The following is a 25,523-nucleotide window of genomic DNA, read 5'->3' on the forward strand; positions in this document are numbered from 1 at the left end:
TACCCTATGCCAGATAAAGGTGAACATCGACCATGTCCTCATAGACTTCACAGTGTAACCAAGGAGACAGATACCTTATTGCATAAGTATTACTATTTGAGTAAGGCTGAGGGAGATTTGTAGCTTATTGTAACAGGTAAATTGTACTTTATGGAGGGGAACATGGGGAGAAGGGCGAGGAAGAGTTGCACAAAGAAGTGATATTTGATAGGAACTTTGAAGGATGACTAAACCTGATGGCCAAGGGAAATCATTGCTGGCTAAAGGGAACAGTATGTGGAAGCCTAGAGGAAGGACAGTGCATTTGAAGTCTAAAAAGCCTGGCCAGAAGTCAAAGGGAACAGATGACATAAAGATGAGCCTGGCAAATTAGTTAGGGGCACAGTCCTACATGGTGTCATGGACCCTGATTATTATCCTTGATATAATAGAAAGCCATTGATAGGAATATGACACTGCATTTATCAAGAGTTTATAGATTAAAAAAACCTGGATATTTTTAGTTTGCTAGAAATAACATGTGAGCCGGTTGTAATGGGCTATAATTTTAGGGTGTGGAAAAATTCATCATGGGGCAATAATCTCATACAAAGGATAAGTCAGACCACATCTGTAAATATTAATTTCAGGAAGCAATAAAAGGATATTCACAAATTAGAATAAATCCTGGAATGTTTTACCAAGTTGGAAAGAGTCCCACAAACTAAAACCAAAAGAGCAACTGGAGAATTATGTACCTAAGGAATGATACTTGAGAGGCATGTACAATTTATTCTTTTTGACTCAGTACAACTAGGTGAAAGTTCCAAAATGGCGGGTTGGAGTTCAGTGTAAGAAAGAACCAACTGATTATTTGTCCATGACAGAAAGGGATTGCCTCCTAATGTTCGAAGAAGATCTTATCACTGGGAGAAGCAGAATGACATCTGCCACAGTGCTGCAGAAGAAATTCCAGATGTAAATGTGAAATTGAACTAGATGGACCATGTAATGTCCCCTTTAAGATTTCATCATCTATTCAGATTTCTCCTACCTTTTCAGAGCATTGCCTGCCCTGTGGCATCCAGAAGACAGTATCATGTAGAAGAATTGGCAAGCAGATCTGGGTTCTCTTCTCACTTGACACCAATTAGCTCTGTGGCCTTGCCAAGTCACTTCTCTGGACCAGTTTCCTCATTAGAAAAGAAGAGATGGAACTGATTGATTGATATACTATCTTATGTTTCTAATGTTATGAAAATCTCAACCCAATTAATCTGTAAAGACTCATAACAATTTTTAACCTGGGCTAGAGTGGCCTCAGATAACTTATTTTGATAGTTGTCTTTTGTGCATACCAACATGGTGGAATTTGGATGGTAACACTAATCCTGGGGAAATGTTTGGCAGTGTACATAACTCCTGCCATATCTTCAAGTACATAAAGCAGAAAAAGAACTTTAATATATTGGTTTATGATCTATACACTTTTCCAGACTTCTAACTTACTGAAATTTACCACTTCTGTATCCTACATAAGAATGTATTGCAGTAGTTTTTCTTGGTGATTTCTATAAATGTTAGGTATTGCTCACTTTAAGAAAGCTTGAAAAATGAAAATAACTTTTTAAAATTGTAAACTGACATCAACTGTCCTATTAATAGAATGTTCTTGGTGCATTTAGACATTTTTTTTTAAGATTTTATTTATTTATATGACAGACAGGGAACACAAGCAGGGGCAGTGGGAGAGGAAGAAGCACACTCCCCGCTGAGCAGGGAGCCCAATGTTGGGCTCAATCCCAGGACCCTGGGATCATGACCTGAGCCGAAGGCAGAGGCTTAACGACTGAACCACCCAGGCTCCCCAACATTTAGACATTCTATATGACAAAAATTTTTTTCAAGAACAGGTATTCTGGAAAGCCAGACAAACTCCTAAATCTTAAAAACTTTAGATATGAAATAGCTTAATCCCTTCATTTTACAGATGAGGAAACAAACCCAAAGAAAAGTAACTTCGCCAAGATCCACAATATGATTGTCATTAGTTGTACTTAATATCTTCTCTTCATCAAATTTATCTGGACTAGTACATCAATGATCCCTTTGAATTATAATACAACATAAACTTATTTGCTCTCCAATATTAATCATGATTTTATTTTTTTAAATGGCTCTTAGATTTCTCCTTATCAGCTAATTATTCATTGAATACTAACTTGGTAGGTTGTGCCTTTCACATTTATCAAATTAATTATATAAAGTATTTTAACACTAATCCATTTTCACTAGGCTCAGTAACAGCCATTTGGCTGTGTTAAAACCTAGTGAAGATTGTAGTCACATGAATAAACAGTCAAGTGGTTACTTAAGCAGCACATTAACTACAAATTATAACACTGAGAACAAGCGATTACATTGAAAACCGTATCAAAGCAGTTATTACTAAATGGTGATGGGTGGACTTTTAATTTGTTGCCTTAATTTTAAACAGGCATTATAGTTAAATACTGTGGTAGTACGTTACATTTTTTTTTTCCCCAAAGGTTTTATTTGACAGAGAGACACAGCAAGAGAGGGAACACAAGCAGGGGGAGTGGGAGAGGGAGAAGCAGGCTTCCCGCTGAGCAGGGAGCCAGATGTGGGGCTCGATCCCAGGACCCTTAGATCATGACCTGAGCCAAAGGCAGATGCTTAATGACTGAGCCACCCAGGAGCCCCAAGCATGTTACATTCTAATGAGGCTGTACATGCCAAGTGTCCAGTAACCAAAAAAGGAACTACACGTAGGATACTTGGAATTGTGTTTTGAGTTATGCAGGATGCAGAGAGAAGACATTTGTCTACTACATCTCTAATAGATTATGCATCTGACTGAGTAGTGGAATGAGTAATACCAAGGAAGGAAGCAAATACCTCAAGCCTGGAAATGACCCACTAGACATTAGTTTAAAAAAAAAAAAAAAACAGGAAGTAAAGCATAGAGTGTAAATGTCAGTGAGCTAAAAGCTGTTAAACTGGTTCTTTCAGGGGCGCTTGGGTGGCTCAGTTGGTTAAGCGACTGCCTTCGGCTCAGGTCATGATCCTGGAGTCCCTGGATCGAGTCCCGCATTGGGCTCCCTGCTCGGCAGGGAGTCTGCTTCTCCCTCTGACCCTAACCCCTCTCATGTGCTCTCTCTCTCTCATTCTCTCTGTCTCAAATAAATAAATAAAATCTTTAAAAAAAAAAAAAAACTGGTTCTTTCATTAGAAACCCGGTGGGCGGGGCGCCTGGGTGGCTCAGTCGTTAAGCGTCTGCCTTCGGCTCAGGTCATGATCCCAGAGTCCTGGGATCGAGCCCCGCATCAGGCTCCCGGAAGCCTGCTTCTCCCTCTCCCACTTCCCCTGCTTGTGTTCCCTCTCTCGCTGTGTCTCTCTCTGTCAAATAAATAATCTTTAAAAAAATAAAAATAAAAAATAAATAAATGTACTGCTCTGTTCCAAATTATTAAAAGTTTGGTGGATTCATGGACTTCTAATTACATTTTACAGTATAAATCCTACCCAGATGAAACTTGTGTTTGTATTTAAACAATTTCAAATTGTGTCGATATATTCAAGTTAAAGTCCAGAGGTCATCTAGATTGCTTCACCAAAGTTAAAGATTTTGCTTTCCCCCCCCCCCCCCCCCAGCTCTTTCAAGTCTGGAAGTTTGAGCTCATCAGGCCTTCTAAGTCCACCATGAGAAAAAGATTGGGCAGGTGGGAGAGAGACCCAAGAAAGCTTATATATCCCTGAATACATGTGAAGCTATCGAAATTGATAATTAAAACTGCTAAAGTATCTAATATAATCCCAGCTGAAAAACGAAAATATAAATTGTTATACCTCTAAAATAAAATGTAAATGCCTATGGAATAAAAGAATGATTATGTTGAGATACTAGGATTATAGGTGAGTTTTTTTCCTTTTCTTAGACATCCTCCACGTTGCTGTTACTTTTTGTGATTAAAAAAGAAGAAAAGAAAAAAAAACTTGTTTTTATTTTCACTATCAGAAATTGGCTCTTTTTTTTAAAAGTCTGGGCTTCTGAAATCATGATCCTAGGATAGACCACGGAGAAGTAACTCCAAGTAAGTTTTTAGCCTGGATGTCAGAGCAGCAAATAAAAGTCAAAAAAAGATTCCTTGTATTTGGATGATGATTTTTTGTGGTTTTGGGGGGAGGTGGTAGGAAATGTAACATTGTATAATATCAAAAACGTTATCTCATTGAGTACCAAGTCTAATAAGTATTTTCTAGGCAGTCCCCACATACTACATCTGTTAATGTTACAAACTTAATGCATTGTTAACAATTATTACTTTACCATCTGTGGTCGTTTCCTCAGCTTGTTACAGCTTTGCTCACATTCATCTCATTTGTGCTGTTGTTGGCCATTACACTATATTACACTTACATGTTATAGGCCCAATAAAAGGTTACAGTTGACCCTTGAACAATACAAGTATGAACTATAGAAGTCCATTTATATGCAGATATTTGCAATGAATACAGTACCATTTATTTCACTCACAGTTTTTTGTTTTTTTAATTTTATTTATTTGATGGGGTGCCTGGGTGGCTCAGTCGTTAAGCGTCTGCCTTCGGCTCAGGCCATGATCCCAGGGTCCTGGGATCGAGCCCCACATCGGGTTCCCTGCTCCGAGAGAAGCAGCTCCCTCTCCCACTCCCCTTGCTTGTGTTCCCCCTCTCACTGTGTCTCTCTCTGTCAAATAAATAAAATCTTTAAACAATTAAAATTAAAACTTTGAGAGAGCAAGAGAGCACAAGAAGGGGGAGCAGCAGAGGGAGAGGGAGAAGGGAGCCCGATGTGAGGCATGATCCCAGGGTCCTGGGATTGAGCCCCACATCGGGCTCCCTGCTCAGCGGGAAGCCTGTTTCTCCCTCTCCCACTCCCCCTGCTTGTGTTCCCTCTCTTGCTGTGTCTCTCTCTGTCAAATAAATAAAATCTTTAAAAAAAAATTTTTTTTTTCATTTCTAGCTTACTTTACTGTAAACATACAGTATATAATACATATATGTTAGTCAACTGTTTATGTTATTTGGTAAGACTCTGGTCAACAGGCTGTTAAGTTTTGGGGAGTCAGAAGTTCTACATGGATGTTTGTGTAGGGCAGTGGTACCCCAACCTCCATGTTGTATATGGGTCAACTGTATGTACATATTTTATGAAATTGCTTTTTAACTCATTTAAGAAAAATGAGAAAAAATATGCATTTATAGTTTTAATGGTGTTCTCTGGTCTTGTGGATTTGTGTTACTATCTGACATCACTTACTTTCTGTCTGAAGACCTTCCTAGAATATCTCTTTTAAGATGAGTTGGCCTGGCAACAAATTCTTTCAGTTTCTGTTTTACCTGGGAAAGTCCTTATTTCACTTTCATTTTTCTACAGATACCTTTGCTGGATATCAGAGTCTTGGTTGATGGGTTTTTTTGTTTGTTTGTTTGAGCACGTACTTTGAATGTTTTCCCACTACCTTCTGGCTTCCATTGTTCCTGCTGAGAAGTCAGCCATAGATCTTACTGGGCTTCCTTGTAAGTGATGCTTTGTTTTTCCCCAGCTTTTTCCAAGATATTTTCCTTATATTTGATTTTCAGCCTTTTTACTCTGATATGCCTGTCTGTGGGTCTCTTCACTGGGCTTCCTGGGTGTATAGGTTTTTGTTTTTCAATAAACTTGGAATGTTTTTTGCCATGTTCCAAATATTGTCATCTTTCTCTCCTGGTATTCTCAGTTCAAGGGCTGCAAGGATTATAAATTTGGTCATCTGCTCTGAATTATTTAGTGGGCCCCCAGGCTGCTTTGCTTTTCAGGTTCCAATGTTTGCTTTCTATTTTCCTCTGTTTGCCTTTCACACTGTTAACTGCCACTACTTGCTTCTGTGAGCTTATTTCCTCTGCTCTAACTTGATATTTCTCTGTTTCTACTCAGATTACCTAGGAAACCAGATGTAACTGAACTACTTAAAGTATGTCTAAATTAAGAGCAACATGGCTCTGCTTTTGAAGCCCTGAAAGACCATGCTTTGAGCTACAGTCTGACAGCCACGACTGAGGCTACCCCACCCTAGGTAAGCATTAGTCGCTGCCTGCCCAGGAGATTGGGTTCATCTAGAAGTTCTGGATTTGTGGGGCAAGCTGCTAGGAGCTTGCTTCTCTGGCAAATGTTATTGCTGTTCTCGTTTATGATTCTTGTTTTTAAAAAGTCATGAATTTTCAAGAAACAGAACAACATACCATTTCTAATGTTGCCACTGTTAAAACAGTGGCTTCTAAATGGTTTAGCAACAGTCTGAGAGACTTAAGAGGGAACATATGAAGTGGTAGTATGCACAATCAGCCTTGAGCTTAGCACTAATAACGGTCATTGACCAAGATGATGAATTTGAAAGTGCTCCTCTTTAAAGACATGAAGACAAAAAGGTACGCAATTGCAAACATCAAGGAATATGGAATAGAATTTAGAGTGACCTTGAAAATAAAGGAACAGGCTAATCCATAAGAGAAAGAAGCAGAATAGGAGGAAATAATGCAATATGCTCTAAGACTAATAAATCCTTCCAAACAAATATCCACAATCAGGAGAAAGGCAGGGTAGATGCAAATACAGCCCAAATGTCCTATCAATTAAAGAGTATTTTACAATTCATGAGATACCTGCATCACAATCAAAACGTTAAAAAATTTTAAGACTGGGTTAATAATTTAAATATGAGTAAATAGTGTGGAAATGTTTTTTAAATGCTAGAAATGGGCCATAATGGTGGGAGTATGACTAGGAATTAGTCTTGACCTTTCAGCACTCATTAAGCCTTTTTTTTCCATTGCATTTGGTCCCTGTATTTTTGTGCTTAAGAACCGAAGAGAAGTAAGCAAAAAACGTTGATTAAAATAATATAAAAGGGCACTTGGTAAGAAAGCCTAACAATAGCTAGTGGGTGCAGCAGTCTCTCAGGACCTTCCCATTGTTTCCCAGAAAATTTCTCCTTGAAGTCCCACTCCAAGAAGGTGGAATGAGACACAAGGGATCCTGAACTGTGTACTTGCTCTTTTACTTCTACCAGTTCTAGATAGTTCTCTAAAGAGTGTCATACAGAGCACTGTAAAGAAAGAAGACCCCCAGGCCTTTCACATTATAGATCTGCCCTCCAGGACTCTGTCTGCTACCTTTATCTGTTAGGTCGAGAAACTGAAGGGCAGCGAATTTGTCTTTCCCTCTTTATATATCTTAATCCTTACCTTAGTCACTGAAAGCTTCCTGACACTTAAATTAATATTAAGGGAAGAAAATGTTCCAAAGGGGTAGGACTTTTCCTCCTGACTTTATATTTTCCTTTTGTATCTTTAAATTATTAGAGAAAAAACTAGCAAATCAATAGTACAAGAGGGGTTGGAGGGTGGGTAGCTCTTAGGATCTTAGACCTACTAATTAATGTCTTGGAGCCAGAGTTTCATCTTCAGTTAAAGGGTAATATTGAAAATATTCATTCTGTTGGCCTCAGAGGTTTACTGTAACGATCAAATAATAATACTAAATGGGAATACTTTCAGGGCTTTAAAGAAATATAAAAACGTAAGGGGTTGTTTATGTTCTAAGGGTGGATCTGTGTATAGAAATGAAGGTCAAACCATGAATTACCGTTAGATCATTTTTAGAGAATTTTTATTCTTTTTTAAAGATTTTATTTATTTGAGAGAGAGAAAGAGAGAGAGTGCAAGCACGAGGGGGTTGGTGGGGAGTATTAGGGAGAGGGAGAAGCAGACTCCCCGCTGAGCAGGGAGTCCGATGCGGGGCTCGATCCCAGGACCCTGGGATCATGACCTGAGCTGAAGGCAGACGCTTAACCGACTGAGCCACCCAGGCGCCTGGGAATTTTTATTCTTTTCTTTCTTTCTTTTTTTTTTTTTTCTGGATAATGTGCCAATTTACTAGCAAATTTGCAGAGAACTTGAGTCTGTGCAACTCTGTGATAAATGCTGGCCCATTTCTTACTTTGGCCACATTTATATGACTGGTAGAAGTTCCTATCTGACATGCCTTAAAATGTTGGTCAGGCCGGGAAGGCACCAACAGCTGTATAAACCATAGCAAATGAGAGCAAATGCACCTTTTGTCTTGTCCAACCCTGCCTTGCTCCCTTGACGCTTTGGCTACAAATGTGTCCTATTGTCCCTAAACATACTGCCTTTGTGTTCTTAGCTTTGAGAGATAAACTGGAAAGGCAGGAGGCAGGACAAACAAATAACACTGGGACAGCTGAAATGAAAATCTCATGGTTTCGGAAAAGATTTGGTCTGCAGTGTTAAATTCTTAGTGCTCATTTTTACTAAAATTAAATTTTAAAATCCTGAATAGACTTTTTTAATCACAGGACTTCTCTACTGATAAAAGAATTATTTAAATTTAATTTGTTAGAGGGGCGTGTGTGTCGCTCAGTCGGTTGAGCGTCTGCCTTCAGCTCGGGTCGTGATCCCAGGGTGCTGGGATCGAGTTCCACGTCAGGCTCCCTGCTCTTCAAGGAGACTGCTTCTCCCTCTGCCTCTCTCTCTTTCTCTTTCTCTCTCTCTCTCATGAATAAATAAATAAAATCTTTTTTAAAAAATTTTGATTTGTTAGAGGTTTGATGTTTAACTTTTAAAACTTAACTACTAGCATGTTAATAATAAGATTTCATCCTTGTTATCAAGGATTTAAAAATGTAAATCCTTTAGTTTCTTAAAATAATACCAGATTTACCTTTATAATGAAACAAAAACACGGCCTACAAGAAGCTATATCTTGACCAAGTTCTTGTCATAAGCTGTTTATTTTCTCATTATAATTGTTAAGAGCAGAGTTACTCCTTTGCTTTATCCAAGCATCAGTGGAAAAATTCTTAAAAACAGCAATTCAGCCCAGAAGAGAGAATCCCATTAAAGGGGTTGTCCAGACAGAGTTACCATTCATTTAGCCACCTTGAAACACAAGCTAGTAAATACAAAATCTGCCTCCAACTGTCCTAGGGTTCTCCCATTACTCCCAGTGTTGGCTTCATTGAAATAAAGCTCATCTTGCCAGACTTGGAGAAGGGGTGAGGAGGAACACTTTTGTTTAAATCATTTACTGAGAAATGATCCTTCTACTGCATAATATGACATAAACTGAACAAATTTTCATTTACTTAAATTTCATCTATACATGATTTTTCTGATTATAACTAATATTGGCTTTGTTTATTTTTTAATTAAGTTCTAATATGCTGTTTTAGGTCATATAGTTCTGAGAAAAAGGTTTTTTAGATTGGGGTCCAGAAATGTTCTTCATTACTCCAACCTCTTAAATTTTCCTACTTCCCATGCCTGTCCCACCAAAAAATGTTCTACAAATTCCCAAAATAAGGGAAAACTGGAACTTAGAATACAAGTTGGTATGAGAAAAGAAGTACTCTTAAATTTATGAGATCTCCTCGTGGAGGAGATAAAATATACATCTTGCTTTTCCATCTGCACAATGCTGTTTACATCAAAGGACCATTTGATTATCTTATGAGATGATATATGTGAAAGGGCTCTTAAAATTATAATACTATACTTAATTCTAATGATTTTTTTTTATTAGGAAAAAATTAGTATGATGACTGTGTAAAAAATATTTCATTGAGGGTGCCTGGGTGGCTCAGTTGGTTAAGCGACTGCCTTCAGCTCAGGTCATGATCCTGGAGTCCCAGGATCGAGTCCCGCATTGGGCTCCCTGCTCAGCGGGGGGTCTGCTTCTCCCTCTGATCCCGTTCCCTCTCGTGCTCTCTGTCTCTCATTCTCTCTCTCTCTCTCAAATAAATAAATAAAATCTTTAAAATATATATATATATATTTCATTGATGCCTCCCATGAGGTGCTGTTGGTGCCTCGCTTACATTCCCTCACTCTTACCACTTCACACGCCCAGGCCCAGTTACCACCTGCCAGCACATATATTTCTTTCCTGGAGGGCTTTCTCTTGCCACCTGAGCCAGCTTTGCTGTCCAGCCAGCTGGAAGTATTACAGAGTAACATTCATTGCGAGCAATCTTTAATCAAAGACTGACGAGCTCACACCCCAGCTTCCTTGCCTCCTAGGTGGGATAACTAAGAGCCATGTGTCCTACACCGTCTCCAATTTCCCCAGAGGGATTAAGGGATTAAGCTCGAGTCACTCATTGTCCTAGCTGGCTCAATTTCATAGATTTTATTGGCTGCATTTTCCCCGATTTCATCTCCTCCTACCCTTCCTAAATCTCCTTCACCCTCCAGATAAACTGCTTGCACTGAAATTGTTGTCTTGGGGTCTACTTCTACTTCTAGGAATTCCTAAAAAGATACTGCCATTGCTTAAAACGTTTGTAACTCCTAGAGTCACTGAATCAGAGAAGTTACCTACATACATAGAAGGAACTTTGGAAAAGTAATACAATATATAGAGAGGGAACTCTGGAGCAAGAATTATCTAGATTTAAATTATCTTCTTAGCTGTGTGACTATGCAATGCTTTCTAAACCTCAGTGTCTTCATCTATAAGTGGTGGCAACATAACACTTATCCAGCCTAATTTATGGGTCTTCACAAAGATCTAATTAGATAATACATTTAAAAGAATCAGATAGGTAGGTAGACAGACAGACATTCACACAGAAATTATTGTTGTAATTATTAATTGAGGAAAGCCTCAAGGCAGCAGTTGAAATTGTGATAAATGAAGAAAGCATTTCAGGCCTGAGGCAGGTGGTTACTTTATTTTTTTTAAGATTTTGAGGCACCTGGGTGGCTCAGTCGGTTAAGCATCTGCCTTCAGCTCAGGCCATGATCCCAGGGTCCTGGTATTGAGCCCCATATCAGACTCCCTGCTCAGTGTGGAGTCTGTTTCTCCCTCTCCCTCTGCCCCTCCCCCTGCTTGTGCTCTCTTGTGCTCTCTCTCTCAAATAAATGAAATCTTTAAGGATTTCATTTATTTGAGAGAGAGAGAGCGTGCAAGAACATGAGTGGGGACCTCTCTGTTCTTACCACTATTTCACCGATCCATGCAGGTCTGTGTGTTGGCAGTGGTTAAGCATGAAGGCTTTGTCGTGGCAGTCAATCATAATGGACCCTAACAGAGCTAGACAAGATTAATCCAATGACCTCCCAAGGTTTCTATGATTTCCTGGGAGATTATGCTCTTTAGTGACCACCCTGTCTCTACACTCCTGTTTCTACGGTATTAATTCAGTTATGGATTGTCTTTCTTTTCCGTGTACAAAGTCTCTGTTTTGTATCTTAATGATTCATAGAGAGAATTCAACCTATTTCCTTGATTTACACACACACACACACCCCACATACACACATACATACAATCCCATGAGGCAATTGTACATATGTCAGATTTTATTTAAGGTTTGGAGTGGTGGGGGATTTAGAACTTAAAAGAATTAACTCTGGATATTAGATACCCCTGTTTGTAAAAGGGCCCTTAGCCATTTTTCTGCCATGTTCAAGCTGTGTCTCCTTTATTCTTGAGGCATGCCCCCAAATTTCTTTTTTTTTTTTCCGTATCATTATTTTTAATGTCCAGCATTTACAATACGAGGGCCAGAGCTTTCTCCCCAACTCAAGTTTATAAATTCTCAATTGGCTTGTGAGGCCAATAGGGATACTTCTTCTTGTCTAATTTGGTTTCTGGAAAGACTTCATTCAGGTCCTCAATGGTCATCTGATCAAATGGAATTATGTTCCGCATCTTCTCCAGCTCTTTTTCATATTCCTCAATCCTGGCCTTTGAGAGAGACAAAAACTCGGCACAACTTTTCACATCTTCTTTTTCTTCAGCATCCACCTGAACAGTATATTTATCCTCTGGCACAGGAACCTTCAGGGCATTAAACTTCTTCTCAAAGTCATCTACCAAACCAGCCTTCGCCACATTGGCCTTGTAGTAAGCCCAGTCGATAGCAGGTGGTTTCTCAGGGAGAGTAGCCAACCTGGAGGTAAGGGTCTCATTCCAGGATTTCAGGGAGTTAGCAATGGTCTTCTGGTTTTGGGGTATGATCTCCCCCAAAGCTACCCAGTCAATGGATTTTAGAGCAAGTTTTCGTGCAGCCATCTTGAGATCCTTCACCGACCCCGGCGGCCCCTGCCCCCAAATTTCTAATCCTATCAAGGTGAAAATGTTAGCATTTAAAATCATCATTTTTAACCACTCTGCTACACAAGTATAAGTATGGAATGTCTTTGCTGATAATATTGGATGTTATGAATTACATCTATTTGTATATAACAAGTATACATTTCTCCATGACAACCAGATTAAACTTGATGTAAGGCCCAATCACTAAAATCAAATAATACTCTATCCTAAGCTAAATAAGGAAGTCCTCAGTCTACGTTTGCTTCAGAAATCAATTCTTGGTCCATTCAAAGGCTAGTGGTTGTTCAAGAGTCTCTACTCTAGTAGTGCCCCATTATTAGAAACTGTTGGAGCCCTACAGCCAAAGCACTCAGTGCCTGGTCCATATAGGCATCCCTACAATCTTTCCCATATGCAACCCATAAACTGAGTCTTATGAACCTTATAAACCCGCAATTCTTCTCTCAGTGTTTAGGAATTTACCCATCTTCTGAAATTGAATTATTCTCCTCTACTTTTGAAGTCCTCTTCCTTAATTTTCTCCATTAATGAATCCTTTGAAAACAAAGATCTACGTAGTTGACCTTAGCAATAAGCCCATCAATGACACAAAGACTTGTTTATTCTTCTGGGGCCAGAGGATAGTGGTGGATAACTTTTAGTCAAAGACTGAGAGAACAAGACAGCTAATTTACAGGAAGTTACTTCGCCCTGTCAAATTTTTAATAAATCAACCTGCTACATACATTTTCTCTGTTCTAGCTCCTTGATGGTGGACATTTGAGGGGAAAAAAAAAAATCTGGTAGTATCATAGCTTTGAGTCCCATGAAGCCCCTCCTGGTACAAATCCCTTTTTCTAACAACTATTTGGTAGGTGTTTGTTCTTAGCATTTTTGCCACAGTTGGGCAGAGGAAGAATTAGTAAACAACAGAGACTATTACATCCAAAAGAGATGTTGGATATTGAGTAGTCCATTGCTTCCAACTTTACAGATGAATAAATGCTGATCCATAGTGGTCAGGTATTGGTCCAAGAACATACAGTCACCATTAAAGCAACAACTCAGTTTAAGTCTCCTGGCTCAAAGGTATAGAGATATAAGCAGAAAGGAAATAGAGTTACAAAGAATTGGTTTTGTTTCTTGTCCTCTAGGAAAATTTGGACATGTTACTTATGTAATTGGTGTCTTTTTTCCATCTTTAAACTGTGCATTCTAATAAATACCATACAGAGCTGTTGGGAGGATAAAATAACATAAGAAATGTGATGACAGTGATGTGCTGGTAAATGCTTAACAATCAGCTCTTGGAATTGATGGAGAAACCATGATTTGTGGCATTTGACCATTTTCATGGTATAAATATTCCTCCTGTTGTCAATTTCAAGCTTCCAACGGTTTAAAAAATGGCTGGCAAGATTCCTGAAAACTTAACAATCGCCTCTCACAAGCGCATACGAGCTGGCACAGACTGGCTCCAACACACCACTGAATATAAAACACTTGGCATGGAGTAGATACTCAATAAATATTAGTTGCCCTCTCATCTTCACAAGGCACAGGTTCATTTTACCATGCCATGTAACTATTGTTTTATGAACACTATCTCTTTGAACTTCCCAAGAAATGAGTTATTGTTGTAATAATCTATGTAAATAAAATGAACTCTCTTGCGTGAAGATGCCGCATAACATATCACTACTTTTGAGGATATATGGGAAATACTCTAACAGTAGACAATGTGTAAAGTGCCCAGAATTCACCTTGCAGGATTCTTGTGACTTCCCAAAGAAATAGCTTAACATTGTACAGACCAGCTGAAACTGAGATAAATTTAAAGCCCATAAAGCAAAAAAGAAATAGTGATTTTAAGTAAGAAGATTTCAAATAAAATGATTTCAGATAAGACACCTTGAACTGTAATAGAGCTCTTTTTTTTTTAATTTTATTCTTATGTTAATCCCCATACATTACATCATTAGTTTTAGATTAGAGCTCTTTTTTACATGAATAACTTATACAGCATACTCCAAGATGAGTAAAAGTGACATGTTTATTTACTGTTTCTTAATGACTCCCCTGAACAATTCCAGATAGGGCAGCAACCCTATTTGTTTCCTTGTTTGCTTTAAAGATGCATTGTGGAATTCCACTTCTAGCCAAGAAGGAGTAACTGGTATAGAATTGTCCTCCCATTGTAAGCTAGAAAACTGGACACTTATGAAACAACTGTTTTCAGATATTGGGACCACAGTATGTTCACAATTGTGAGTTCTGAGATTAGAGAAACAATTTAAATGAGCCCCACAGTTTTCCTGGCTTTCTGCCTAACAGTAGGGTTGCCAGAGAAAATAAAAGATAGCTAGTTAAATTTGAATTTCAGATACGTAATGAATAATTTTTTGTATAAGCATATATAAAAATGCAATATTGGATTTTTTCTAAATCCAGGAACCCTACTGGAAGCAATTTTTAAACTTCAGTAAAGGAAGAGGAAACTCAAATAGAGCATGCTAGTTTCTATAGGATAAGAAACAAATTCTAGTATGGTGAGGTTGAGGTGGCTGGAATTTGCAGGGCAGAATACTATAAGCAAGCAAGCTGCATATGGAAAGAGCCCCAGAAATTTTCACAAGGGTCCTCCTGGTCAATTGGCTGAATATTTCCCTATGTATGCATAGAGTGAAATTTCACAAAGCCAGGCAAAAAAAAAAAGAAAAAAAAAAAAGACTTTTCACACAGGACTTGAGGACATTTGAGTTCCATCCATCTGGGTCACAGAGACTTCTTTGAACATTTGGGGTCATCAAAAGAGATCTGAGAAGGATCATACCTTGGTAATAAGGCTAATTAACCCTAGAATAAAGTCAGCACTACACCCATGATAGCAAAGCTTTAAAGCAAGCTTCAGCAGAATCAAGGTGATCTGCAGATAAATGAACTGCCTGCTAAAACTAATTTGAACACTTATTTATTTTTTAAAAGATTTTATTTTTTTATCAGAAAGGGAGAGCGCACAATCGGGGGAGCGACAGGCAGAGGGAGAAGCAGGCTCCCAGATGAGCAAGGAGCCCGATGTGGGACTCGATCCCGGGACCCCAAGATCATGACCTGAGCCAAAGGCAGATGCTTACCCAACTGAGCCACCCAGGCAGCCCTAATTTCAACACTTTTTGAAGAGAACAACAAAATCTCAACCTTCCAAAATATAATATACATAATGCCCAGCATCCAATAAAAAATTACTAGACATGTTAAAAAAAACAAACAAACATGGGCGCCTGGGTGGCTCAGTTGGTTGAGCGACTGCCTTCGGCTCAGGTCAGGATCCTGGAGTCCCGGGATCGAGTCCCGCATCGGGCTCCCCGCTCAGTGGGGAGTCTGCTTCTCCCTCTGACCCACTCCCCTCTCATGCTCTCTCTCACTCTCTCTCTCAAATAAATAAATAAAATCTTTAAAAAAAAAAAACCAAACAAACAAATTCTGTTCTATAACCTGGAAAAAAATCATAGATCAAAAATAACAGAAATGATGGAATTAGCTAATGGGGAATGTAAAACAGTTATTATAAATATGTTCAAAGATTTAATGGAAAACCTAAAATGAGAAGAAAAAGCTATACAGATATAAATAGGCCATATGATTTGCCCTTCTAATGCCACTTTACTTGAGGCAGATATTGTGTTCCATGAGTACATACCATCTTAATAGCACATGAAAGCAGGAAAAAACTATCTGAATCATCATTTGCTATAATCCTATGTAGAAAAAAGTGGAGGTAATCCAGAGAAGATTGAATTTCTCCTTCAATGTTCATACTCAGAGTGTACAAGAAAATAATTAAATCTCCACTGTAAATCATCCAAGAAAATGCAGATCTGAAAGATAAGCTAGGGCACCTGGCTACCTCAGTCAGTAGAGCACGCAACTCTTGATCTCAGGGTCATGAGTTCCAGTCCCATGTTGGGTGTAGAGATTACTAAAAAAAATAAATAAGTAAACATTAGAAATAAATAAATAAAATCTTAAAAATAATAATAATAAGCTTTTGCCCTGAATCACTCTGTTTTAGAAATGGATAGAGGTGGCTGTAGAACCTAGCTTATAATATGATTGCAGAGGAGGTAGGAGGAAATGGAGCTTATACAAATTATGTTGCAGATAGGCTGTTAAATGTTTTCTCCTCTGCACTACATGCAAGTATGTTGATGTGTTTTGCATTTGGAATGTTGAGCTATTTCACATTTGGAATGTTGAGCTATTTAGATGCATGTTGAGGAGGATTCATTGGTGCTTTTTAATCAGAATAAAAAGGGAAGCATATTTTTGTTGCTAAAGAACTTTTAGGTTAGCTTCTCTATTATTCTCTATAGCTGTTTTCTTTCCACATTCTCCTTGAAATACATGAAAAACTATGTATTTCATCTTTAACCTCTAATTTTACCCCTTATCTCTCCCTTTCTTCCTTCTCTTCCCTCTTTTGCTCTTCATTTGAATCCCATTGAAAATTTTCTTTCCCAACCCAACAATAGATAATTTTCCTGTGCTGTTCTAACTTGGATAATAAAAACAAACAGTACGCACCAAGGAATCCATGCTTATTACCTCATGGTGAAAAGTGAAATCTTTTGTATGGGTTCCTTGCTCTGCGGGAGGCTGCTTCTCCCTCTCCTCCCCACTTGTACTCTCTCACTGTCTCTCCTTCTCTCTCTCTCTCAAATAAATAATAAATAAAATCTTGAAAAGAAAAGAAAAATAACTGACTGAGGGCACCTGGCTGGCTCAATTGGAAAAGCATGCGGACTCTTGCCCTCAGGGTCATGAGTTTGAGCCCCACATTGGGTATGGAGATTACTAAAAAAATAAAAATAAAAATGTAAATCAGATCATGTCACTCTTAAAAAAAAAAAGAACTGACTGATTTATTGATATATCATGAGGTTAAACAGGGTCCAGCCTGCTGACACAACTGTATTGTGGGGGTGGGGCTAACCAGGTTTTGTTTATCTAAATTAGCCGACTGAAATTTGTCATCCCACCCCCCACCCAGCACATATGTTTTAAGAAGCATATAGTAGGCACAGTGCTAAGAGAATACATTTTCTTCTATTGTCAAACTTTTTTTTTTTTTAAGATTTTATTTATTTATTTGACAGAGAGAGACAGCGAGAGAGGGAACACAAGCAGGGGGAGAGGGAGAGGGAGAAGCAGGCTTCCCGCGGATCAGGGAGCCTGATGTGGGGCTCGATCCCAGGACTCTGGGATCACGACCTGAGCCGAAGGCAGACGCCCAACGACTGAGCCACCCAGGCACCCCTCTATTGTCAAACTTTATATGACATTAGATTACACCATATTTTTAATTCAAACATAAGTAGCCATGCCCAAGCCTTAGCATTTTTAGACACAACTTCAGAGAATGAAGAGATTCTAAAGAAGATGCCAAAAACAACATCAAATTCAAAATGCCATAGACCTTAGCAGATTCAGGTCACACTGTCTTGGAAGGGACCAAAGACTTTCCCAGATTAACCTCTTGTGAACAAGATGAGAAACCAACTGAACCTTTTCAATATACCCTGAGGATTACATCCTGTTCTTGCAAAGCCTGTGATCAAATGAGGGCAAGGATGGGAAGAGGAAAACATCAGGGAAATGCTAAATGGCAAAACTCATCTGGATACAAGAAGAATGAAGAGAAAAAAAGGAGAAGAAGAAATAGACATGTGGAAAGGATAGTTTTGATTCTTGGGGGAGAGAAGGATAGAAAATTGATATGTTCTTGTTCAGAGAATTTCTAGTCGGACCATTACGACTGGCTGGAGAAGGAAAGAGTGAGGTTTTACAACATATATACAAAGATTTATTTGGATTTTTTAACTGTTCACCAGGCTTCTGGTTGAAAGTATTTAGCAGTATTCTGGATACTAAACAGGGCCACATAATGAGTTTATTTCTATGATTTGGGAGGAAAAAATTAAAGACCATTATCCAAAGAATCAGAATACCTAACAAAGCTCTAATTCCTGAGGATATCAGACTAAAGCTGGTAATAGACTCAATATGCCCAGAAATGGCATGTTGTATTTGTGTTCATAATTGCTTGTCAAAGCATTTCTTTAAAGATTATTTATTTTTAGAGAGAGAGAGAGAGCAAGTCAGGAGAGGGGCAGAGAGAATATTTTTTTTTTAGATTTAATTTATTTATTTGAGAGAGAGAACATGAGCTGGGGAAGGAGCTGAGGGAGAAGCAGGCTCCCTGCTCAGCAGGGAGCCTGGCGTGGGGCTCGATCCAGGACTCCAGGATCATGACCTGAGCCAAAGGCAGACACTTAACTGACTGAGCCACCCAGGGAGAGAGAGTCTTAAGTAGACTCTGCACTGAGCCTGAAGCCTGACACAAAGCTCGATCCCACAACCCTGAGATCATCTTCTGAGCTGAAATCAAGAGTCAGACGCTTAATGGGTTATGCCACCCAGGTGCCCCTGTCAAAGCATTTTTTTATGATAGCTCCTTCTAAATCCTTGTCAGATAATTCCAAATCTATATAATCTTGGTATGGTGTCTATTGATTGTCTCTTCTCATTTAAGTTGGAATTTTTCTGGTTGCTGATGTAAGTGATTTTCAGTTGTATCTTGGGCATTTTTTTTTAGATTTATTTGTTTATTTTAGAGAGAGAGCACGAGTGGGAGGGACAGAGGAAGAGGGAGGGAGAATCTCAAGCAGATTCCACACTCAGTGGACTGAGTGGACTTGATCTCACAACCCTGAGATCACGACCTGAACCGAAACCAAGAGTTGGTCACTCAACTAACTGTGCCAGACAGGCGCCCCGTATCTTAGACAAAATTTTTGGTATTATGTTACAAGATTCTAGATCATCTTCTGTTTTAGCAGGTGTCCTATGACACCACAGCAGTGGAGGGAAGGTGGTGATGCTTTATTACTACCAGGTGGTGTGGAAGTTCAGATTCCCCTCTTGGCCTCCATTGAACCTTGAGATGGGAAGCAGAAGAGCATCTCATTGTTGCTGGGTGGAGATGGGAGTTCAGGATCCCCACTGGGGCCTCTGTGGACACTGCACGGGGCTGGGAAGCCTAGTTACCACTGGAATGTGGTAAAAGTCCTAGCCTTCCACCCAGCACTCTCTGATACCACCTTGGCAGGAAGTGGTGCCTCATTACCACTGGGTGGGGATGGAATTACTGGCTTCCCTCATGGACTTTACTGACAACCTGGGGCAGAAGTTCGGGTGATCTCATTACTACCAGGTGTGAATAAAAGTTCTGACTCCCCAGTCGACCTTCTTGACACCACCCAGGGGGAGAGCACAAAACTGCCTTGATACAGTTGAGCAAGGGCAAAATTCTAGGCTCTTTCCTCACATTTTTTCCATGGTATTTGGCTGGAGTAGAGCAGTTATTGTCTGAAAGTTACCGGTTTTGCTAGGCTTCCCCTTTCCTTATCCTATAGCTAGAGAGAGCTGACTTTTCTTGGGGCTTTTCTTTTTTTTTTTTTTTGGTATGCATCTGTTGGCTTCTCTAGCACTCAGTTTGTGCTATATGAGTCAGGAAGAAAACCCTTGTCGGGCGCCTGGGTGGCTTAGTTGGTTGAGCGACTACCTTCGGCTCAGGTCATGATCCTGGAGTCCCGGGATCGAGTCCCGCGTTGGGCTCCCTGCTCAGCAGGGAGTCTGCTTCTCCCTCTGACCCTCCCCCCCTCATGTGCGCTCTCTCTCTCTCATTCTCTCTCAAATAAATAAAATCTTTAAAAAAAAAAAAGAAAGAAAACCCTTGTCACCATGCTTCTTGGGTCCTGAGATCCCTAGCAGGCCTGCCTCCTCTCTACCTTTTAGAACCTTCTTTATAGTCAGTATCCAGGGTCTTTAGGTGTACTTAGCCAGAGGAGTAGGGAGATGTGTGTCTACTCCATTTTGTCCCAGAATTGGAAACTCAATTCCAGATACCTGTGGTTCTGCTGTCACTACAATGGTTCCACAAAGAAAAATGGACATTCAAGCCTACATGCTTTTTATTGCTAACACTCACCACCCCTAAGTTTCAGTCCATGTAAGTGGACTGGATGGAAAGGGTTTCAGCTCCACACCTACACAACATAGCTTTGCCCCTCCAGTGTCAGTGCAGCAGGGGGGCAAGTAAGACCATTCTGGCGCCAGAAATCTAAATTTCCCAGGTGTTCGGTTATGTGCCTCTGGCTTGGGAAGTGAGGTCTACTGGCTGTGTTTCTTCAGAGAACATACCTGCCAAGATCAGATCTCTGTTCTCTATCATGGAGGCTTCATCTTCTTTCATGCCATTTTAGAGCTTAATTGACTCTTTGTCTCCTGCTGATAAGTTCTGCATTGGGTTAAGAGAAGGAACCGTCACTTTTATATATTTCCAATGTAGTCTCTAAAAACCAACACAAGCACGGCAAAGCTTTAAGGCACCCAACCAATGAGACAAAAAGGAGCTAAGATCCAGCCCAGGCTCTGCTTGCCAAATCATGTACCCACAGGGCTGCATCACCCAGAGGGGGTGCCTTTTTCAAATGTGCACAAAGGCTCCCTATAAGCAATCAGCTGGACTCTGAACCTGACAATAGCCGTATTACAGCATCTCAAAAGAAATACTCTCTTGTATTCTATAAACTCATTATACTTGAATATTCAATTGATCCTCATACATAATTTATATCATCACTTCAAAATAATTTATTTTCAGATTTTCAGGCCCATTAAAACGAGCTCTGAATCATCTGAGATTGAGCACACTGCAAATTTTGGCCAAGGTCAAATTGGCTTTTTAAAAGGAATTTCCTGGGACGCCTGGGTGGCTCAGGCATTGGGCGTCTGCCTTCGGCTCAGGTCATGATCCCAAGGTCCTGGGATCGAGTCCCGAATCGGGCTCCTTGCTGGGTGAGGAGCCTGCTTCTCCCTCTCCCTCTGCTGCTCCCCCTGCTTGTGCTCTCTCTCTCTCTCTCTGACAAATAAATAAATAAAGATATTTAAATAAATAAGTAAATAAATAAATAAAAAGGATTTTCTGTCATTATCTCCCTGGGTCTGCACCTTCCCATGAGTAAGGGTTGTTAATTATCAGGTGCCGTGCAGGTAAGTTAGGCTTCCTGATATGCACAATTCTCTGTCCCTTAGCTATGAGCAAAACCTTCTCCTGCTGCCCTACTGTGTGACAGATCAGTATGTCCTTTCAGGCAATTCAAACTTGTTGCCTTCTTGGAATGGCCACATCACTGATTAAATCTGGATACTGAAGGTTACAACAGGTCACTAAGGAGATGGGAGAAAAGGCCCATTATTTGTCTCCGTAGTCAGCTAGTGGCCACTTAGTGGATACATCTCTACTCACAATAAAAGCTTTAATTTCCTTGGATCAAATAAACTTTAAAAAATTAGCCATTGGTCCTAGTCTTACTATAAACCAAGTGGTGATTTAGGTGTAAACATTTGGCTCACATCAAGACAAATAACAAGAGCACCAAAGCATACCCTAATTTCTTCCCTTTTTTTAAACTTATTTATTCATTTTTTAAGATTTTATTTATTTATTTGACAGAGAGAGACACAGCGAGAGAGGGAACACAAGCAGGGAGAGTGGGAGAGAGAGAGGCAGGCTTCCCGTGTAGCGGGGAGCCTGATGTGGGGCTCGATCCCAGGACCCTGGGATCATGACCTGAGCCAAAGGCAGATGCTTAACGACTGAACCACCCAGGCGCCCCCCCACCTTTTTTTTAATTGCAGTATAATTACAGTGTTATATTAGTTTCAGAAGTATAATATAGTGATTCAGCAATTCTATACATTACTCAGTGTTTATCACAATAAGTATAGTCTTAATCCCCTTTACCTATTTCACCCATCCCCCCGACTTCCCCTCTGGTGACCACCAGTTTATTCTCTATATTTAAGAGTCTGGTTGGAACACCTTGGTGGCTCAGTCAAACATCTCCCTTCAGCTCAGCTCATGATCCTGGAGTCCTGGGATCGAGTCCCACGTAGGGGCTCCTTGTTCAGCAGGAAGCCTGCTTCTCCCTCTGCCTCACACTCCCCCTGGTTGTGCTTTCCCTCTCTCTCTCTCTTTGACAATAAATAAATAAAATATTTTTTAAAAAGATGTTTGGGGCGCCTGGGTGGCTCAGTTGGTTAAGCGACTGCCTTCGACTCAAGTCATGATCCTGGAATTCCAGGATCGAGTTCCTCATCAGGCACCCTGCTCAGCAGGGAGTCTGCTTCTCTCTCTGACCCTCCCCCCCTCATGTGCTCTCTCTCTCTCATTCTCTCTCTCTCTCTCTCAAATAAATAAATAAAATCTTTTTTAAAAAAAGTCTGTTTTTGTTTGTCTCTTTTTATCTTTGTTTTGTTTCTTAAATTCCACATATGAGTGAAATCATATGGTATTTGTTTTTCTCTGACTGACTTATTTCATGTAACATTATATCCTCTAGATCTATCCATGTTGTTGCAAATGGCAAGGTTTCTTTCTTTTTTATGGCTGAGTACTATTCCACTATTTTATATATATATATATATATATATAACATCTTGTTTATCCATTCATTAATCAATGGATACTTGAACTGCTTCCATAATTTGGCTCTTGTAAATAATGCTGCAATAAACATAGTGTTTTGAATCAGTGTTTTCATATTCTTTGGGTAAATACCAAGTAGTGGAATTACTGGATCATAGCATAGTTGTATTTTTTATTTTTTTGAGGAACCTCCATACTGTTTTCCATAGTAGCTACACCAATTTGCATTCTCACCAACAGTGCACAAGGGTCCCTATTTCTCCATATCCTTGTCGATTGTTGTTGTTTCTTGTGTTTTTTATTTTAGCCATTCTGATAGATGTGAGGTGAAATCTCATTGTGGTTTTGATTTGCATTTCCCTGATGATAAGTGATGTTGAGCATCTTTTCATGTGTCTGTTGGCCGTATCTATGTCTTTGGCAAAATGTTTATCCAAGTTCTCTGCCCACTTCTTCATCAGATTGTTTGTGTGTGTGTGTGTTGAGTTGTATAAGTTTTTTTTTTTTAAAGATTTATTTATTTATGTATTTATTTATTCGTAAGAGACAGAGAGAGAGAGAGAGGCAGAGGGAGAAGCAGGCTCCCCGCTGAGCAGGGAGCCCGATGTGGGACTCGATCCCAGGATCCTGGGATCACGACCTGAGCCGAAGGCAGACGCTTAACCATCTGAGCCACCCAGGCGCCCCGAGTTGTATAAGTTCTTTATAATATTTTGGATATTAACCTCTTATCAGATATATCATTTGCAAATATCTTCTCCCATTCAGTAGGTTTTGTTTTGTTGATTGTTTCCTTTGCTGTGCAGAAGCTTTTTTTCGTTAAGTCATCTCCACAGCCAACATGGGGGCTTGAATTCGTGACCCTGAGATTAAGAGTCACACACTCCACCAACTGAGCCAACAAGGCACCCCTGTGCAATAGCTTATTTTTATTTTTTTACACTGCTTTTAAAAAATTTTTATTTTAATTCCAATATAGTTAATATAGAGTGTTATATTAGTTTCAGGTGTACAACATAGTGATTCAACACTTCCATACAACACCCGGTGCTCCTCGCAAGTGCTCCTCTTAATCCCCATCACCTATTTCACTCATCCCCCACCCGCCTCCCCTCTGGTAACCATTGGTTTGTTCCCAATAGTTAAGCGTGTTTCCTGGCTTGTCTCTCTCTGTTTTGTTTTCCTTTGCTTGTTCGTTTTGTTTCTTAAATTCCACATATGAGTGAAATCATATGGTATTTGTCTTTCTCTGACTGACTCATTTCACTTAGCATTATACTTTCTAGCTGCATCCGTGTTGTTCCAGATGGGAACCTTTTTATCTTGATGTAGTCCCAATAGTTTATTCTTGCTTTTGTTTCCTTTGTTTTGGGAGACATCTAGAAAAATATTACTATGGCCAATGTCAGAGAAATTACTGCCTGTGCTCTCTTCCAGGATGTTTATGGTTTCAGGTCTCAAAATGGTCTTTAATCCATTTTAAGTTTATTTTTGTGTATGGTATAAGGAAGTGATCCAGTTTCATTCTTTTGCATGCGTACCCTGGTTTCTTAATTACCCTTTATGTCTTGGCTTCACCAAATATTAATATTTTGAGGAATATTAATATTTTCTCTTAACTCTCTTGTACCACAAGGTCCATGTCTACTAGATGAGAAGTTTTAGCTAGCTAAAATATTCTTTATACATCCCAAACAAGTATGGCTTTAGTGAATAATGTCCTTTGAGTTCCATTTTTTTCTTTAAACGTTTACTATAATTTTCCTAATACATTTAAAACTTTTTCCTCATTCATGTGGAAATTGATTTCCCATCTACTAAACTCTCCTTTTTCAAAAGTGCTCATTTCTAGTAACAAAGACAAGAATTCTATAAATAGCCACACCCTTTTTGCAAAACATTATTATGCCACAAGGAAGACTTTTTGAAAATCCACTGTAAGGAAAAATAAAATCAATTTTAGAGAGTTGCTATAAGTTTTCTTTTAATAGTTAAGGGTGAGCAGAACAAATTCTTATTATCTTCCCATATAATGTGTCCCATTGTATAAAAGTGTAATGTGGTGCTCACTTCAGCGGCACGTATACTGAAATCGGAATGATACAGAGATTAGCATGGCCCCTGCCTAAGGATGACATGCGAATTTGTGAAGAGTTCCATCTTTTTGTACACTGTGAAATATTTCACTCCAGCCTGCTTATTTCATGTTTATTCTGGGCTGAAAAAGACTTTGCCAAAACATTAAAGACCATTCTTTTCACTAAAGAAAGAAAAAAGTATAATGTGTAACATTGTACAAGAATTGGTATTTTGAAAAATAGATTAGGGGTGCCTAGATGGCTCAGTTGGTTAAGTGTCCGACCCCTGATTTTGGCTCAGGTCATAATCTCAGGGTCGTTGCATGCTGAGCGTGGAGACTGCTTAAGATTCTCTTCCCTCTCTCTCCCTCTTTCTCTGCCCCTCCCAACACCCCCGTTCCCCGCTCACACTTGCTCTCCCTAAAGAAAAAAAATAGATTAAATCACAGAACTTGGCTAATATGACTCTCTAAAATATTTATCATAAGTCTACATCTTGCCCTATGAATGGCTTTCTACTACTAAAGTGTTTAGTTTTGAAGGGTTTGGTTTAGGAATATTCATCCAATGTGAATGATTAAAACAAAACAAAACTCATTAAAAGACCCGAACTCTGGTCCTCATTCTGCCATATGCTATGAAATCTTAGCTAAGACACTTTCCCTGGGCCTTTGTTTCCACATCTGAAAAGTGAAAAATCTAAATTAGATGCCCCGTTAATGGCTTATCCTCCTATAACTCTATGTCA

General features: G+C 39.4%; 1 protein-coding gene, 1 long non-coding RNA gene and 1 other non-coding gene across 3 annotated transcripts in view; 2 read left to right on the top strand and 1 right to left on the bottom strand.

Moving 5' to 3' along the window:
- Positions 1-4,996: 4,996 nt before the first annotated feature.
- Positions 4,997-25,523, top strand: part of LOC118026299 — a 34,104-nt gene continuing 13,577 nt past the window's right edge. Inside the window, exon 1 of the long non-coding RNA XR_004683518.1 lies at positions 4,997-6,098. This is a non-coding gene — a long non-coding RNA (uncharacterized LOC118026299). The remainder of the gene's footprint in view (positions 6,099-25,523) is intronic.
- On the bottom strand, positions 11,557-12,146 carry LOC118026298 (ATP synthase subunit d, mitochondrial-like). Its single transcript, XM_035029062.1, has one exon. The coding sequence runs from the start codon at positions 12,119-12,121 to the stop codon at positions 11,636-11,638; it is 486 nt and encodes a 161-aa protein (XP_034884953.1). The 5' UTR covers positions 12,122-12,146; the 3' UTR covers positions 11,557-11,635.
- Positions 24,760-24,863, top strand: LOC118026415. The gene has a single exon (XR_004683565.1). It is a non-coding gene; the product is annotated as a U6 spliceosomal RNA (small nuclear RNA).

The sequence above is a fragment of the Mirounga leonina genome, unplaced genomic scaffold, assembly GCF_011800145.1.
Source record: "Mirounga leonina isolate KUSES-001 unplaced genomic scaffold, KU_Mleo_1.0 Mir_224, whole genome shotgun sequence".
NCBI lineage: Eukaryota > Metazoa > Chordata > Mammalia > Carnivora > Phocidae > Mirounga > Mirounga leonina.